Raw genomic sequence first — 19,702 nt, 5'->3', positions numbered from 1 at the left:
AGTTGGGTTTTTTTCCATTAGTTGTGCTTGTTCCTGAAACCAGCCCGGCATATGCTTCGGCGCAGTTTTGTGTGAAAATCGTGACGGCTTACTGATGCTATCGATGGAACGTCGCGAGTAACGTAGCTTTTTCGCCGATGGGCGCCAGGCCTCCTCCCGCAACCCGATTACTACGCCAAATTCCCCAAAATGCAGTTGCACGCTGCTGCTCCAATGACATTTCAACCTTGCTCCACCACCGGTGTCACCCTCGTTCATTCACCTTTTTCCCCTGCCGGATGTGTGTCCTTTTCCGAGCCAGTCAGTCATTTCAACGCTGTCAGGCGAAAATCAATATTTTATGTCACGAGCTGACCTTTTCCTGCTCGTCGCTTCGTGCACAACTGTGCATCAACAAGCGCGCGTGTGTGTGAGTGTATTTATGTGTGCAAATGGCCAATTCCGTTCCCGGCCCGGTTGACAGAGGCCGGGCATTCGAATCGAAAATTCTCTAACAAATTTGACGAAATTTGGCGCACGATACGGCGCTGACGATGGCGGCATTTGCATATTGCAGCCAATGAATCATTCAGCAGCTGCAGTGACCCAGTTGCGAATGTGTACTGGACCGCTTTCCTTCGAATGCGGGAAGGGTTAGTGTCCTGTACAAACGTACATGTGTCCAAATTAGGACAGTTAATATGTAGCAAATTGGATGCGTTTTGAATTATTTGTACGCTACAACTTACTTCGAAAATGCAGTTTTGGACATTGAATTCTTAGCTTATATCTTTATTGTTAAAGCAAACTTTTGCAACATTGTGTTGCATTAGTGGTCTTTAGACGTTGTTAGAAAGATTAACTTTCATATTTACCAACATACCTGTCTACCGTAAGGTGCGGGAAATGGTGTGCAAGAACACAAATACCCGCCTACGGGGAAATATTAAAATTCTTTCACAAAATATTTCCCCTTCACAAGAATCGTTTCTGCTAGAAGTAAAAAAAAAACGGCCTCCACCAAACCTGCGAAGTGCCATGAGACTAGGCGGAGAAATTCTTATTAAATTTTTATGCTTGCCTATACCTTCGTTGGTGGCACCGTGGTGATGTCTGGGCGGGTATTTGACGAGTGGAGGGTATTTGTAAAAATTCAAAAATACCAAAAAACCTACCTCCCATCTACGGAGGGAACATGGGATGCCAGAACGTTTGCCTTGGTTTTTTACTAAAGTATGCTAACCTGTGTGTATTTTTGGTTGTTGTTTGCCACACGTTTAGATGGCAAGGTACGAACCTAAAGCTGCCATCGTGTCTTATCCTTGCCGTTTGGTCGTCCGGTCAACTTTTTTACCGCTGAGTTACAAAATGGTGTAATTGAGCATACCTGGAATAATGTTTTCCTATATTTTGAGTAGATTCGGGAAAGGTTTTAAGTGAAGATCCCAAAATTCCTTGTTGGACGGAAACGGATTTCTTACTTTGGGGAGGTTTCATGGTTATGATACATTTTTTTAAAACTATTTTATAAATCATTCTTGACTTTAACGTTGCGGAAAAATAAAATCCTTACTATACTTACGTTTGACGTGCTCTGCTTACCTTTGGCACGGTGCAATATGCATGCAAAGTTGCAATAAAGTTACATTTATTGCTAAAATCATACATACACAAAACCCCCCAGTTTGCTGGGTGGGTAGTCGTAGTAACGCAGTAACATTCCAACCGCACCATATACACGCGTCACCTGCAAGTTATCGAACGGTAATTTATTCCTGTTCCATGTATTGGAAAACGGGAAACAAAACAAATCGGTCTACTATCTACTATCGCTGGAGCTGACTCCTGGTAGATTTGCTCCAACATTCCCATTCAGCGATGAGATTCCAGTTTTAAGGGGGAAATTCTTACGAACTTTGTGTAACGGAGTGTAGTGCAGGGGTTTTTTTTTCCTCCCACAAGTACGCCATAAACAAAACCTCCTGCTTTCCGTTGTATCGAGCGTCGTCTTCTTAAGAATGCTTTCCAAAAACCTCATCCCATCGCTATCGCCCTTCTTGAGCGCTACAGATATCGTAGAACGTAAAAACCACCGGAAGGCACTGCCTTCCCCCTTACAGGTGAATTGTTTCATTTCCATCGAGTTTGATATTCGATTTTCAATAACACGAGGAATACACCGAGCATTCGCCTTTGGGGGTTGTTCCCGGGTGATTGATGGCGGTGAAGACACCGAAAATGGAATCAGGTTGTGAAGGAGGTTTTACTGTCGTTCGATTGATATTTGAGTTTCGGTTGGAAACTGGTAGATAGCGTGCAAGACAAACCGGCGTGTACTCACCGCGAAACGGACCAGACAGACAGTTTTGCCGCAGGGTACTAAACGTCGTCAAATATCCTCTTGTCCTCAGTGTTCCGCAGCGGGAAATTTGGTGGGGAGGGTTGAAATTTTTCGGTAAGCTGATCTCGAATGAATACAATTTGACAAATGCAGAATGAACCCTTTTTGTTCACCGTTTGCCCCACTTTTATGGTGCTGCTAACGGTGCGAGGTGCGTCGTAGCCTGCGGGGCTTATCTCGTAGCCTCCAGCTTGGTTTTAAAGAGCAACCCCTGGCTGAAATGCTGCTGTTTCTCCACCTAAAACAGCACAGCTCTGTGGGATATTGTTCTGGAGCTAGTTAGATTAATACCAACATCGCGTGATTCATAAGGATGTTTGGCGAAGAGCGCGCTTCTCGCTCGTAAGATAAATAGTTCGATTGAATTTTAAAATTCATAACTTCCAGTCATGGTAGGGTAAAATTCAATTTAAAAACGGCATAAATTTCCAACCACTCCCGTCTTGCTATAGGAACACTCTTTGGTGGGAGAAAGCGGCAGTTTATGAGAACAAACGCGCAACTTTTCGTCAAGTGAGCTCAAGAACTATCTATTAAAGGATTTTTTTTTTAAATTTGACTATTTTTAACATAATACTGCCGTCTAGAGATGTGAAAAGTGGTTTTCATAATGGCGTTTTGTTTTCCTGCTCCTTTCTGATCGGTGATATATTTAAAAGCATGATTTACAATCGCACGCGCAGCAGCTTTTCAATTCACCCTTTAATAACATCCCATATGCCACGATGCACTTGCTGCAGCTATAAACTGCAACTGTGCTTCAAACCCGTCTGGTCGTGGAAATCCGTGTCCGAGCCAAAGAAGAAAGGGAAAATAAACAACAACGCGCCAAAGATGGCAGAACAAACTTCTCTGGCTCGAAATGAACTTCCACCGGCGGGCACTGGGCAACTTTTCCGTCGGCCAAAGGATAAACCGACGCAACCCGTCCGTCCGTCCCGTTGACCAGTTTGAGGAGTTATCCATGGAGTTGAGGGCGTAAGTTTTCTTACGCTTTGCGCGGAAATCGCTCATGCTTTCCTTTAACTTTGGCAACGGAGAGGAAAAAGAAAAAAAACGCAACTTCGACACCGAAAAGCATGGCAGTTCATTCGCCAGTTCTGCTGGCGCGTTGCTTTGTCGCTCTCGTCCTCTATAACTCATGTTTGTGGAAGAATAATAAATCACTGCGTTCAATAAAAGTTTCCACTACTTTTAAACAGGCAGCAGTGTCTTGTGCTTTTGTGCAACGAGGTTGAATGAAAGTGTCCGTCTTTATGTTGCGACAAAATTCACACACTCTCCAAACAGGGGAGTTTGTTGCTGTTGGCGCACTCTTTTGGGTGGATGAAAGAGTTTTGGACTCTCCGAAATGGGTCGCGTCAAATCATTATGTTGCAAAGTAGGTGGTGGTGCAAAATGGGTAGTGTGGTTGGGGTCCACCAACCTGCGCTACCAAGTCCAAAACTTCATATGATATACGGCCAATAAGAAGCATTGCAGCTCGGAGCGCTATCAACCCCGTCCGATCAGCGTGCGCCGTGCGGCGGAGTGAAGGTATGTGGCACGAAATTGCAATAACTATACATCATCTCTCATCGCATAGAAGTGAATATGGAAACCCCACCGCTGTTGAGATAAACGGCTGGCCGGTACCGAAGTGGAATAAAATGTAGTGCAGCTGTGGATGAACCGGCAGCAGCACCAGCAATCCACCCCGAAAAAGGTGCCGAATTCATTCGCCTCATCGTCAGCAACTTTTCTCACCCGGTTTTCCTCCCATTCCGAACGCCATGGCACCCGACGAGAGAATGATGATAAAATCGACGATAAAGGAATCGATTTGGTGTAATTTAATAAACGATGCTGGAGCTCGTTTTTAATAGGGCACGCAAGGCGAGGGGCAAATTTTCGTGTGGAAATTGGTTTTATGCGCTTCGCTTATTCCGAAGGGATGTGTGTTTGTTTAGGTTTGAGAAATGAATGTGTGTGCGTTTTGTATTTTTTTGTGTATCTGCTTTTGTTTTAGCAATATTAACTGGCGGTGGGTTCGTTTGGAAGAGTTTAATCTGCGGCTTTCGATCTGTGCGTGGGGCTGACTTTAATTTTGTTCGAACATTCTAAACAATCCGTAAATACAGGGTTGCCCGGTAATATTTTCGCCCTGTGGTTTTTGTTTTAAAAAATGAATGGTTTACTCTATTTTCTCTATGCAATCGCTAGCAAAAATCTTAATATAATATACCAGCAGTTATTAGCTAAAAAAAATTATCGAAACCTAGCTGACGGACTAACTTGAAACATTCTTCAAAACATTATTTCCATTACATTTATAAAGTTGATTAAAACTTAAAAGACTTTTATAAAATCATTAGATAGAAACTCTGCATTGATGAACATATTGTCTATTGACGCACGCGAATACAAAACCTTCCAGCTTTGGCCAGACGCAATCGAATTAGAAATGAAATCAGCAGCAACTGACCACCATTTCCTCAAGAAGCAACATAAAATACCCAACGCCAAAACAAAATCCCAATCCGATCCAGGAATAGAACGGAAACTCTGACCTTGGCCGCCTGTTAATGGATGAAGTTATGTTAATTTCCGTTGTGTGTGGGGTTTTGTTGTGTTGCTCTTTGCTCATCTCTTGACATCGAACATACCCCTTTTCATTTTGGAGCAGTTTTCTAAATCGATATCGAAACCCGAAAACCGACCCCGAAATGTATCAATGTTTAACGGGTTTCATGTTCAATCGGTTTGCCGATCTGCTAATGATCAACACAATGACCTGATTCAAGAATCGTTTGCGCTGTTTTTATGTTCCCTGTGTGTGCTACCAAGATTCGGTTGGGGTTTTTTCGCTAATTGGAAAATCAACGCATCAGAAGGAAGAAGAAAAGCGTTTCAGCGGTGAATTTGCATTCGACGAACGCGCACTGGAATGAGTCGGAGCATCGTCGTTGTCTCTCGGCAGCAGTGGCATAAATTTAAGCTAATTAGGGATTACATTCATAAGCGGACGTTTATGACCATGTGAACACTAATCGGGTTGAACTTTCGGGTGGGTAAGAGCAGTTTTGTTAGGCTGGGCACACACGTACGTCCACTGGACGTCCAAAATCCACGAAGTCATACAAAAATTCAAAAAAATTGGGTCCTGCCGTGGACGCGTCCACAAGACGTCCACAAAGCACGAAGTGAAAGAGGATTCGGAAATAATTCTCTCGAGAGCAGATCAGTGGACTTGTTCTTACCCGCTTACGCAGCCTTGCTGTTGTAGAGTAAAAAGGATGGATTGCAAAAAGATGGGTTGTGATCGAACCGTTGTGAGAACTAGGAAGAAAAGCATTGGTTTTTTTGTGATGAAATGTTTAAACACCACAACATATTGCGAAGCGGTTCCCGATATTTTGGAACAATATTATTTTTTTTTATTAACTCTTTATTTGCAATGGTTTATCTGAAACCTACATGAAAAATATAATTACATGAACAAATTTTAGACTAGGCAAAATGAACATCATATCTGGCTCTCAAAACGCAAAGAAAATGTTTATGAAAGGAACTAGGGGGTAAGATAATAGATCCTCTCTGAATTTTACATATGCTTCTATTAGAAAGACGCGTACGGAGCATACGGGCTGATCGTGCGACTATTGTGTCTCGCTCGTGCGTACGGTAAAGGATAGGCGTTTATGTTCGGATTTGCACGAAGTTCGATGTGGACGTGGGCAGGACGTGGACGTCCCGTGTGTGCCCAGCCTTAGAGCGCTCATATCTCAAAGACGATCCGGAATTCGGAATTGGGTTAGAAAATAAACGGAAAAAATTGTCTACTGACACTGGAGCAGTTTTTAAGTTAATAATTTGAAACATTTAGTGTGGTTTACGAGAAAATAATAATTACATTTTCAGCATGAAACAATCAATAACAACGGAAAAAGAATGCCCATCGAGAGAGCAAGCCTGTGCCAAAAGGCAAATTGGCTAAGAACATTATTAAATTAAGACCGGCGTGAACGTTGACGATGCTCATCACCATCATCATCATAATCATAGGCACGCCTAGCTATTTTGTTGTTATTTTTAATCTAAACCACTTGGCCGCGTTTTCGGTTGTGCTCTCCATTCATTCTCTCTTTCGCATTATACGCTTTGATGCTTTGGTTTTTTTATAAGTTTGTTTTGTTTGCGGCAGAAGAAAGAGACGATCGGTTCCGCTGTTTTCCCCTTCCTCCCCGTAGCCTTTGCCTTGGCAATGGTTATGCAAATTAGTGCGGGAGCAATTATGTATGCAAATTGCGGTTTCATAATACGCTTATGTTTATCCGTCCCACTTTGCCTTTGAACCCTCATATCCATGGGACAACCCGAACGTGTTTGGAAAGGAAGCAAGCCAAAAAAAAAAACAAGCGAGACATTTAAAGTCAATTGTTTCGAGGCGTAAAATAGAATTTTTCAGCTTGGAAAACGATTTTCACTTCCTCGCAGGCTGCTTCTCACGGTTGGGTAGAAATTTTTGGCGGTAGTGCCCCTGTTCGAGGTGCCTAAAGCTAATGGCTTTTGCTATCATAATGTTGTGATAGCGCTCAGTTGGTAGACAAACATTCCATTTGGCTCCGGTTTGGAGGTCGATAATGTGGAGTGTATCTTTCACCGTTCTGCACACCCATTCTACGTTGGATGGTGTAAATCAATCAAACTTTCAAACTTCTCACCGTGCGGTTTTGCGAAAGTTCCACGACCGGAAATCTACCGGTGCGGAAAGACTGATTTGCATAATTATGGTGTTCGCTTGCCGGTCACCTGATGCGGATGGATGAAAGCTTGCAAAATATTTTCGAGAAGAAAAATTAGAATCACTTTTCCCTGTCCACGGACGGCGAACTTGGACGCGAAACTTTCTACCAACCTGTGTACCGTTTGGTTCCCGGGGGTGGATACACACACACACACAGTGTGTTTGGTGGTAAAGTAAATTTCCGTCCATCATCCCGAAGCCCCCGGTAGCATAATAATCTTACACGCCACATCCCATCAAGAAGTGATTTTGTGCTTTTAAAGAGCTTTTACTTGGGCGAACCTTTTGGGCGTTCGGGCTCAAACAAAGCGAAATGCGCTGATGAAATAATGACGCAATGGTTTGGAGCTTTGCACTCGCCGGGAACATCGGTTGTTGTGTTGGAGGAAGCAGCACAGTTACTGTACCGAAAACAAAGTTTATTTTCTGGGCAGGATAACCGCTACAGTTTCCCAACCGATGGCGGAAACACTCGCTGCGCCCGGTGAGATAATCTTTGTGCTGGTGTAAGCATTTTCGTGGAGCACGAAAATGTTGCTTTGTGTAATGGTTCGTACCGAAAGCCAACAGATGCAACGGTGGGTAGACTTTGATGATGCCTTTTATTGCACTTTTTGGATGCAGTTGGCTTTGATGTACTCGCCTCAAGATGCACCGGGGATATAAATAAAGTTAGCTTAGTCAAAGGAAATGTAATAAGCATCTGTTGGGCTAAGATGTGGAAGAGCTCTACAGAAAGCTACCTTTGATGCTGGTTAAAAATAGTTCGTCATAACTTTCGTCTAAAATCTCGTTGGAATTGCATTCAAAGTGTTATTAATAAAGTAAGCTACAAATCTTGTGCAACTCTGTCGAATAACCGGAAGAGCTTTCGCACAATAAGACATTGACGGCATAATCCCGCAATATTGTCGTCATCGTTTTATGGCTGATTTGGCACTCAATTGGGAACCAATATTGCACGACATCCGATTAATTTCCTGTCCTTTGGCGGGAACCATGCGGGATCAACAAACCGAGCAAGAAAAACAAATTGACCCAGAAATTAAACCTCGAACTCCTTCACCTACATCCTTGTTTCTGGGCCAATATAATCAATTGTACGCAACTCTGCCGCCATCACCATCACACCGCCATGATGCATCCGCCCCATTCGGCACAACAATCTATTATCCGCACGGAGATGGGAAAAATATTAATCAATAAATTTGACCACAATTTTCTGCACCTTCTGCTAGGGAGGGTGCCCACCGAATGAGCTGGTCCTCTGGTTTTCGTATCGAATTTCCCAATGTCCGATTTGTGGGTCTCGGTGTATGCGGTGTTCGGTAACAATGGATTTGTTTTGTCCTTGTCCTTGTGTGCCTCGTAGGAAATGGAATTCTCGGGCGAATTTCATCACCGATGCGGGTGAACATTGTACTCCGGGTGGCATTACTATAGTTCCCAAAGCAATAAGCTTGCCTGTGGTGGTTGGAATGGTTGGGCAAACAGGAAAAAAAACCCAACACGCATACTTAATTTCCGCCATTGTTTCCTTTTGTGTACTTTGTGCTGCTCAATTGAGGACACAAATCTGGTTTCTTTATTTTACGGCCGATTGACTACAGTGTGGCAGCGTTGCGGTAACAAATCCTATTAATCTTCTGCGGTAACATTGGGATAAATGAGCTGTGTACGAATGATTTGAGAGTTGAAAAAAATTTCCTTCTGAAGCTATTTTGGTTTAACAAGCGGTTAATATATTGTAGGATATTAAAACATTCCAAGGAAGTAAAGCATTTTGAGGAACGGTTGTTTTAAATTTATGAATTAATGGCTTTTTCATTTTCTACAATACATTTTGTTGAGCAAAACCTATTTTGCAATCGGATGAAAATGAGACATTTTTTCACGTATGTACTGCTTCATCACTCTAACACTACCAAAGAACTCTTTTCTAGCAACTATCGAATGAAAATTACATCATTACCTCAGCTCACTCAACACTACATTGTTCTAAACATAGAATGTTGTAGCTACACATGTAGTTTACACGTCCAAATGTTCCCTTCATACAAAAGCCATCTTATTGGCCTCTGGTTAGCAAATAAAAAAAAACCTATGTTTTCCATGCATTTGCTAACTGCTGGTTTGGAACCATGAAATTTAACCTCTAAACACTAGCACCGGCAACGGTTCGCCCCCTCCCCACCATTCGGTTTGGCTATGGTGGGAGTGAAAATTACAGCACATCGTTCCACTCACATTCATTTTGAACCCCGTTCATCAACATGCTGCATTTTGTTGCACCTAAAAACCACGCTCCACTGTTCCCGAATAGCAAAACCACACACGTTGTTACTAGTGGCTGAGAAAAACTCTCCCGTTGCAGTACGTCTAAATGGGTATTGGGGTTGTGTTGGATGCGGTGGAAACTTGTCTCCACCACATCTGCTCACCCATGCATCATATGTGCTTTCGGTACACAGCACGGGAAAATTTGCACCTCCAAAAACGGAAAACCGTTAACATTTGGCATGCATTTTTGGAGTTTGTTTGTTGCACAGGTAAGCATACCAGCTTACAGAATGCATCCCGACGATGGACAACCGGAGCTGGACTAGACTGGAATATGATCGTTACGAGGACCGGGCGCACACGTGTGCACATGAGCAAGATAATGTTTTCCTAACAGACTTATAAACATGTCAAATATTTCTTCACATACCAGTTGACTGCTGTGCGCACGTACGCCGAGTGTGGCTTTCCTTCGTTCACCGATGGTAAAATGGGTGCAACGTTGCAATAATACCCAACACCCAGCCATGCACCAAAACCCTGTCCAGTGGCTGGCGGCTGTCCTATCGAAACATGAACAAATCAGAAAAGTAGCGTTAGTTATGCAGCCGACAAGATGCAGCTAAACATACACCGGGGGTCAGACCCTCGGACATTTGCTAAATACATTGCACAGAAAGTATGTCCGGTGGTCGAATGGGTTTGAAAATGCATCCAACACTCAACCTGAGGCTTAAGTTGTCCGGTGCTCTCTCCCGTCGTCCTTCGACAGTGGAACAAAGACGCCATCTAGGCGCTTTATTCCTTCTTCTCCTTTCCGCACCGCACTGTCCTTTTCCGTAATTGCATTGTGCGCTGGTCGTTCGTCCCTGATTTGCTTGGACAGCTTCCACATCCCAGTTTTCCATCACCCGGCCGGTCAGGGAATGGATGAATGTCGCAGTGATTTGACAAAAGGGAAGATTCTCGTTCCCCACGTGTGCAGTACGACGAAGGCAAAGTTCGAGCGTACGAAAACGGTGTCAGTCAGGCGGGAGCAAAGTTTGTGCAAATTACTGAAACAATGGAAGTAATTGGAATGCTGTTTGCGTTCTGTACATGCTCGGTTGTGCTGCAATGATGGAGAGGGATTATTTACGTAATTTTTAACACCGTCCATGTTGGTTGGTTGGTGGTATGAGACTTTGGGTAAAAGAAAGGAACCTTCCAAACCGCAATTGTTGTCCTTTGAGCTCAAATTGGTTGGAACAGTGACATAATGAAATGGGCATTATTTTGAACGGCTATTTATGTGCACTATATGCCTAGCTCTGTATTTACTTATTAGCATTGCTGTGGTTGCAGCGGTGCATTGTGAGTAGTTAATCTTAGTATTCGAACCTGTTTTAGACTGTACATATTTTGAGTTTTGATTCATAGAATGCTGTCAAAAATGTGCGCTTTCCAAGAATAGATGCATGACTTAAATTGAATGGCAAGTTTGCAACCAGAATTTATGGAAAGTTCTACCTCAATTATTTAACATAAAGTTAAGTGCTAATGATAGGCGTCAGATCGTTTGCTCAAAGACTGTTAAGCCAGAATGTATGAAAACTACGAATATAGAAAGCTCGGCAAAAGGTGGGATCAGATGCTGATCGCATATTACGAGCTATTTTGGAGTGGTCAAACCAACGCTGAGAACTGATATTAAGCTCAGATAATTTGAAAATTTAAAGTTGAAAGCATCTAAAAAAAAGATGTTGGTTATGTTGGACAATCCTTTGCCCACAAAATGCCCGCTTTTTTAATCTTGAGACAAAATGTCTCAATAATTATTAATAAAGACCTGTGTAAATTAGCAAGCACTCCCAAAAATTAATCAAAATGTATGATATACCTCTGCAAAATTTGCCCGAATTTACCATAATTATTAATATGTTAAAATGTAAACCTTACGTACCTTAATAAACATAACATTATGGTTAGTCCACCTAGTCCATTCCTTTAAATTGTCTTTGTTGTGAAAGTGTAGGAGAATCGCCCTCATTGCTAAAAATAGAAGAAAAAATGGTTGACGAAAAATCACGACATCGCCCAAAACAATCAAACACATTTCAGACGATTGTCAAATTTGCACATACATTTCAGCCAAATCGTGCGTAAAGCCCGTCAGTGAGGTCTAGGCCCTATAGGCTTGCTGATAGCAAAAAAAAGGGTTTCAATTTGATTGCCTTCCGTCCGAAAGGACACTAAGAGCAAAAGTTGTTTATGGGAAGTTCAACCAACCCATTTGTGCTGGGTTGACCGGTTCGACCGGCAGTTGTCTTTCTGTCACCTCACACCTCCTTAACCGTCGCCCACCAGCCAAAGGACGACGGTAAAGGAATTAATCTGCTATAAAATTCATATCCGTAAACATTACTCGACCTCTCCGGCCGCTAACCGAACGGGGCACCAGTTCCGGTCCAGTTTTGGGTTTACTGGAGTTTTGTCTCTTTTTTTTCTCCTCCGTTGCTTGCTGGCTATCTTTTGATGAGCTTCATTCCAACGGTAGAGCCACATGGAAAGATAATTTAATATTTTTATTTGCTTCCTCAAGGCATCTCCGGAAAAAAGGGTACGACCCTCCCACCCTGTTTTATAGTGGTTCAATAAACTGTGGACATTCGCTCTGTCGTATTTGGGGGTTGGGTTCGGTAGAGGTGACAGATAGGGCAACCTTAGCCCAAGTTGCCCAAACTACCCAACAGCATGGGTCATCCTGCCCGAAAGGGGGTGGCTGGTTGGCAAGATGAGGTCAGAAGAAAGGTCGGAAACTGATGGAATGTTTGGGATTATTTGTGTTCTACACTTATGTCCGTTTCCGTCACGAGATGATCCTTGACTGGTGCTGAAGTCGCACCAGGCCTAACGGCCAAATCTCCCCCATTCTTTGCCTCTAATTCCCGGAAGGAAGCAAACAACAACAACAAAAAACCCCGTTGTCATGCAATTTTATGACGTCCTGTACGTGTTTCGGTTGTGTCCGAGCTTGCACAACCTTTCCATCCTCGACCCGAAGGACCTATAAAACCCATGCTCCACGGCGTTGGATTTACACCGACAGCCAACAGGGGGACCATAATGGGGGTGGCTCATACCACACGTACACACAGGTAAGATCCGCGTATCGGCACGAGATTCGACCCAAAAGACGTGAACCCGTCGAGCTCTAAATCCTTCCTTCTCTCGTGATGGTCATCGTCTCGACGAAGCATACCATCTCGGTGTGTTTTAGCCGCTGTTGTTGGAGAGTAACTTGTGAATAATTTATTCTTCCCGGTTTGTGAATGTTGTTGTTATTTTGTGTGGAATCGAGCCTGGGATGTGGGGGTCCTGGGTTCTCGTAGTCTCATGCAACGTTCGAAGTTCACAAGTTCCCCCACAAGTTCCAAGTTATAGTGCAACAAGAGCGCCAACCAAATTGGTGCTTCCAAGCGAAGAATTGCTGAATTGCTGGGGCAGAAAATCAATTTATTATTGATGAAAGTCGTGTACCCGTCCGGAATGGGTGGATGGCGCGCCATTTTCTTCTGGGTAAAATTCTTCTTTTTGCGCGAATGTCCTCTTTCGTGCACAAATCTCCTGTTGGCATTCATCCGTCGACTGTTCTAGACGCCGTGACGCGACCATGAAGGAGCATATAAAACCTTTTGGGCATGGTTTAGGTTTGTTTTTTTTTCACATTCACGCTCGCGTTTCACTGTGGCCTTTGTTAAAAGGGGGGAAGGTGTTTTTCTGTGAGCCTTCTCGATTACATGGTTCAGTGGTCGCTTTTCGTAACTGCTCGCGCCGGTTGTAGGACCTTTCTTACTCCGTACGGGCACGAATGCGAAAACATTGAATGCCAGCAGCGTAGCAAATAAAAGCACAGAGTTCACCTTTCCACAAACTGGAAAACAGGAACAGGTGGAAGCGCGCGAAAACCGGATCCTCGCCTCGAACGGCGCATGAGCGAGAATAATAAAAATACATATTTTATTTAGGCACGCGATTACTTATTTACAAATTTATACTGTTCATCAGTGAGAAGGGATTCCGTCCCGTAACGGGCTGTAGCTCTGGGTTTTGTTTCTTTCGCTTACTCCGGGTTACGGCCCAAATAACTGTCGTTACTGGTGCGATTTGAAGATGAAGCAGCGACCAGCTCCACTCCCGGAACTCCGCTCACACGCTCTGCGTCACCAACCGGCCCCGAAAGTGTTGATGGAGAACAATCGCTTCCGGGTTGGGTCGGGTGTGCATGCTGCAATAGTTCCGTTTTATGTCCGGACGGCCCCACAGATAGATAAAACGGAATCAAAGATTGTGCTTACACATTCGGTGAAGAAGAATCGTAATGCACAACTTCACTTTCCGGCCCGGTGTAGTACACCGATACGCTGCACACATGGAAATTGTACCATTAAGTATTCATTTAGCCGGGCACACGGAGCGGAGGTGTATGAACAGCGCATACATCACGTGGAACAGAATGCCACTCCACGGAAGTCACTTTTTGTGGCGAATTCGGGCGAACAACCGAACAGAAATAAAGGAAAACAACCAACCATCATCCGTTTTTACGAAGCAAATGGGAGTCATAAAGAGTGAATGATTGAAGTGGATTTGAATGTTGGTTTTGGCATAGCATGAAGCATGTTTCGTTGCTCCATCCGATGCAGAGCATTCATTTTGGATGACTTCTTCATTTGTTTTGCCTTTTGTCTGGTATGGTAATATATCTGATTAGTTTCAAAATGCATAGCGCTTCATCATAATAGCGATGGTTCAAAATCAAAAACTGCCTCCTTCTCTGTGCAGCTTGAATAACGTTTTAATCTGATAAGCTTTCGATTGAAAGGCGGCTTAGTTTCCATACTAATGCTTGGAGGTGTGCCAGCACGATGCATCGCAACAACCGCATCGAAACACTCGGATATTGATGTTTTCAGTGATGAGCGAACACGAGCCTTTCGCAGCCTTTGGCGCCCCAAACCGGCTTAAGGTCGACCGGGAGGGCACGGACATTCCAGAACTCATTGTTTCAAGCTTTGTGCCGAAGCAGCATGCGCGGGGTCGCTGATATCAATAGCCCTTTATTCCGATTCTCCCACCAACGAGCGGTTGTAATGATGGCAGCTGCTGTGTCTGTGTGCGATCGTTTCGAAACCGTGAAACCATGAGTGTGGCAATTATACAGACATCAAACTTTCCGACAAACTTCGCAGAAATTAAGGATTTGTTTGTGTGTCTGTTTGCGAACGCGTCGTGTGGTGATCTTCCATTTCATCTCGACCACGTCCACAGCATCGGGACCACGGGAGCATCACACCGCAGACGATTCGAATTTAATGATGACGAATCGAGCACTGAGTGACATTTAAATGTCATTCTGTGGGTGAAATTTGATTTCCCCGCTGTTGTGTGCGTGTGCGTTGTTCTCATCGACCACAGCACGAGATTGCGAGATGTGAGAGGGTAGAAAGAGCTAACGATCACCCGGTGAAGAATTCCCTCCATCAACGATGACCGAAAAATATGGAGGTTCGGAGGTTCAAATTTCACGCAGGTCTCAAATTGTGAGCCTAGAATAAAATGGATAATTAGAATCGGCTGTCAGTTTGAAAAGATTTCGGAAGACTTTGGGACGTTGGGGTTTTAGGATGTGGGACGGTAGAAAGCGGGCTAGCAGTTCCTAATCAAAGGCTAATCGATGTGCGTTCGTTAAGGGTTAAAGCAAAAGTGTCCAATTTCGTGAGGTTCGTTTGCGCAGACGGTGAAATCGGAGCATCTACTGCCTGAAGATGGCAATTAGTGTGTTTGAGCGAAACGTTTTCGAGCACATTTTTTCGAAGTTCCTTAAATCGGGTACCATTAAACCTTTCGGAAAAGTTATAAATAAATTATGTGATGTTAAAGAGTTGATGAATTTTTAAATAAATCGCTCAGTTGTTAGAAATCCCAAATTAAAAGAGATGTTTTCGGTGGTAAGGAATTTTCTAAAGAGTTACAGTCATTAATAAAAACTTGAAATATGACAGAAAATATCCTCAATTGGTGGTAAATTTTGTGAAGCAAAATGATTTATATTAAATTGGACAAAAGAATGAGATGGAGAACGGGTACCCAGAAACAAACAAAGGAGATGTATTTTGGAATAATTCAATAGCTATCAATAACACTAACAAAGTGTGATCATAACTTAATAATTTAGTTAAACGCTTCTCGAACTTTATTCCCTTTTAGATATTCGCATTCTGGTGACTTAAGTCTATAACAAATCTCTTCTGATTTCCATTTCACTGCAGCTTTTCACAACAGATTCTCTGTAACTTTCATAAAACATTCTTTAGTTGATTTTCATGCGACTTTTTCGTTTATTGTCCTTTCCCCGTGAATAAAACTTCAATTACTCTCCCTGACATTGTTACCATCTCCCATCGCCCAATTATGTTGAAGTATTCTCGAACAATTTGCACTGCATTATCGTCTGAACAATAGAAGCTTGAGTCACATTCCCGGCGGACCATCCTTTAACCATCCAATCAATTAGTGATTAGAAAAGTTTTCGGTAACGAAAGTTTCTTTCCCGTGTCTCCGATTTCCGTTTCCGAAACGATCGGTGGTCCGCTTTGAGGCAAATAAGATTCGTTACCATGGCGAGACGAATGGGAATCAAATTCGAGATCCAAATCTATCCTCCGTCACCGAGGGATTAGCAGTGCTTTTGACTCAAGTTTTCCGACTGGATGATAACGGCGCTAGAGTCTATAAGTGGGATAGTGGGCAAGAGTTTTTCCAAAGCTAAATCACGAACGTCAGAAGAAAAAAGCGAAATCATAAGCAGGTCACGGTCACAAGGGATCCGTTTAGTGGGGTCGGCCACAGATCGTTATACAGGATTTTCCCTTTTTATGCCCTTCGTGTCCTTCCCTACAGCCATCGGAAGCGATGATGATGAGGCGAAACTTTTGCTGCACTTCATGGCGATTAATTGCGAATGAGTTAGAACATTCCGCGGGACGGATCGTGCGTCTCGCTGGGAGGTGTAGTTATCTTGTAAGCATTTCTCGTTTCCAGTCCTTGGGGACTCGTACCGTTTGCTAAACTGGTCGAATATTTCTCATTATCTAGCAAGATCGGATCGTCTTGAATCAAACCTTGAGAAATGAGAATTCCCCGGAATGGAAGATCTTTTGCCTGAAAAGACGTGTAATGCACTTGAGCATGATACCAACAGTACCGCTAATGTCTACCGAGAGGTGACGAGAGATTTCTCCTGTGCCACTCGAATGGGGTTTCTGGTTGTGCGTTCACGCCATTCCACACTCTCGTACGGAGGTTCCTGGGATCTGGAAAAGTGGCCTTAAATTTATGACGACCACGGAGGGGCATAAATTTTGCAGGCGTATCCACACAAATCTAGAGGAGTTCCTGCTTGCCCATCCGTCTGTGCCCGGTCTGGCAGTGGGATTGCATCTAGAATTATGGTACGCTGGAAAAAGCAGGTCGAGCAGATGCAATTTAGCTCTTCAATTGGGACTGCACCGCTGAAGGTGCGCCGAGCTCTACCGCATTTTCAAGCCGCATGCCTTAATTATACTCTTGAAATGCCGCTCTGCAAATGACCGGCCCGGCAAGAGCCGCGCACAAGAATGGCCCTTCACGACACGGGGTTCGCCTTTTATTTCGAGCAGTGAAGCAACGCACCTTCGCATCGGACCGCGCGCACCGGATGATGGAATTCAGGGCTGCGCATTTTCATTTCATCAATTTCCTTCTCAACGCCATATCGCTAGGAAACGTGGAACGGCTTGAGAAGATTGCAGAGAAGGCATCTTTGCTTCCAACGAAAGCGCAATGTGAGGGCCGCACTCTCGCCATTGGGAAGAAATAATATTTTAATGAATACGTTAAAGCACTGCTTTAGTAACTTGATTACGCGAGGCTTCAATTATTCATCGGATGCCGAATGGGCGATGACGTGCGCTGTTGTTGGCATTCAAGGTGACCTGTTCGTGCGTACTGTTATAGAAGAAGTATAGTCATAAATAAGCTCAAGAGTTCATTGGAATTGTGGTGCCGATTGGAGCTGCAGGGCGGGACTATTTAAATCTTCCACTTATTTCTTGAATGCTGTCTGTCTGTTTCAGGTTGATATAAGGATTAATTGTTGCTTACATTTTCTGCATTGCTTGGGAGTCATTCTTAATTTCGGGTGTCTTTAAACTTAACTAACCGATTTGATTTGTTCTGTAAAAATATGTAAAATCTTGTGCGAAGTTTGGAGCTCAAACATGGACAGTTTCTCATTAAATTACGCATCATTATTGTAGCTATATTTACTCATTGATTTCTCTTTACTTTTGTATTTTCCTGGTTACACCAAGTTTCCTAAACATTAATTTCGTTTCAAGAAAATCTCAACAGAAACATATATTCCAATGATATTTGTATGTCCAATTACTAATGAATCTTTATTGCGTAAAAGTTACCGTGCGCATACGTAAAACACATCACATGCTAATTGATGTTTCTAACCCGTTTCATCTCATGCCCCTTTAATTACAGAGAAATGCAAAAACCCATTAGGCATGGAATCGTTCGCGATTAATGACTCACAAATAACGGCTAGCTCGGCACACGACATCGGCAACGTAGGACCACAACATGCCAGGTAAGTGTTCTCGCACCAAAAACTCACCACCCTTGAGGAAGGAGGAGGGGTGATGTGGGGGGAAAGCCTACTGGCAGAACGATACAAGATTCTTTCATTAAGTCTGCGGCCAAAAAGGTCGCTCAAGCGCAACAATCCAAAGCTAAAAAAAAGCCAGTCCCACCCATGCACATGGTGTGGTGGGTTAAGAAAAACTTTCTCCCGAAAGCTTTTTCCTTTCGCTGTGGGAAAAGGAAAATTTCTCCCCTGTTTTGTTATTTTCTTCTTCTTAAACCTAACCATCTTTATGCGTGTGTTGTGTATGCTGTGTATGTAAGCTTCCGTACACTCGTTGTTTAATCTTCACGGGATCACTTTCCCACACTCTCTATGTGTGTGTATGGGGAGGGGGGAGGGGCTACAACATCCTTCCACCTTCGATCTTTGGCCATGGAGGAAAGATTTCCGTCTTTCTTTTCCGCCCCAATGCTGTGTGATTACGCCAACGGGTGGGATGGAAAATGTGGCCCACCATTCGTCTGTCTTTCAGCGGGAGCACTCACCAGCGTGCGGAGTGAACAATAATGGGCCCCGGAACTCGAAAGGATATGCCCAGCAACAAATGGCTGTGTTGTGTTGTGTTGTGTTTTGTACTGCCACGCGTATGTGTGTGGTGTGCATGTACCGTGCACACATACACACGCACAACGGGAGGCAGGATAACAAATCTACATTATCCTCATCAGGGATAACAAATTGCTCTCATTTAAAATGAAAAATCACTATTTGTATTTTCTTTTCTTGGGATCTGCCACCAACAGATACTGGGGTTGCTGTGCATGCAACCCGACCAGGGACGTCGCTTATTTCGCTGTGGCATGTTCATAGATGCATGTTCCTACGTGGCACCCATCCAAAGGTACAAAGGGAAGGTTTGATCACAAACAGGCGAGCAGTCAGAATGGAAAGACAATGCTGAAGAAAATTCCACACCCCACCGTTGTGTGCTGCACTGCCATATCAATGCTTTTCCACAAGCACAACCATTCTTATCCGTTTTTGCCGTCTGCAACATAGGCTTCCATCCGGTACGATCCATCTCCATGTGGCTCTTTCTCGTGAACGTTCATACGTTCGTTCATTTCTGCACAATGGGAGAAAATTATTTTTCATTTTCAAACCACGGTTGCATGCTGGCATGGATGGCAGGAGAGCCTCCATTCTTGCCAACTCCATCCACTACCACCATTGTTTCAGGTGAGCAACGAGCCCGCTTCAGGTGCAGAAAATCTGCAAATGGATCACGAGTTTGCTCTTCCTTTTGCGGGGCCATTCTTTGGCCCCACACTGCGGGCTGCTGCACGGAAGGAAAATGATTATGTTGCCCAATTTCTGATATGCACTGGCGTTGAGGGAGACTTGGAACCGTGACTTGGAAGATGACAACAGGATTAACACGGAATCGTTGACGTTGTCGTCGTCGTCGTCGTCGACTCGGCTGTTGCACAATGCAGGTGCAATGAATGAATCGTTTTCGTTTACCTTTTAGCTTTCCAACGAAGTTCTGACGTTGTTCATTTAGCAGCTGTTGTGTTCG

At 43.7% G+C, this 19,702-nt stretch overlaps 1 protein-coding gene across 1 annotated transcript in view; it reads left to right on the top strand.

Moving 5' to 3' along the window:
* Window positions 1-19,702, top strand: part of LOC128711088 (discoidin domain-containing receptor tyrosine kinase B) — a 118,292-nt gene that overhangs the window by 8,124 nt on the left and 90,466 nt on the right. The window contains exon 2 of the mRNA XM_053805951.1: window positions 18,021-18,126. Within this exon, the coding sequence (XP_053661926.1) occupies window positions 18,021-18,126 (106 nt within the window). The remainder of the gene's footprint in view (window positions 1-18,020; window positions 18,127-19,702) is intronic.

The sequence above is a fragment of the Anopheles marshallii genome, chromosome 3, assembly GCF_943734725.1.
Source record: "Anopheles marshallii chromosome 3, idAnoMarsDA_429_01, whole genome shotgun sequence".
NCBI classification, from domain to species: domain Eukaryota; kingdom Metazoa; phylum Arthropoda; class Insecta; order Diptera; family Culicidae; genus Anopheles; species Anopheles marshallii.
Note: the sequence above shows the minus strand (reverse complement) of the source record. Positions and strands in the feature narration are given on the sequence as shown.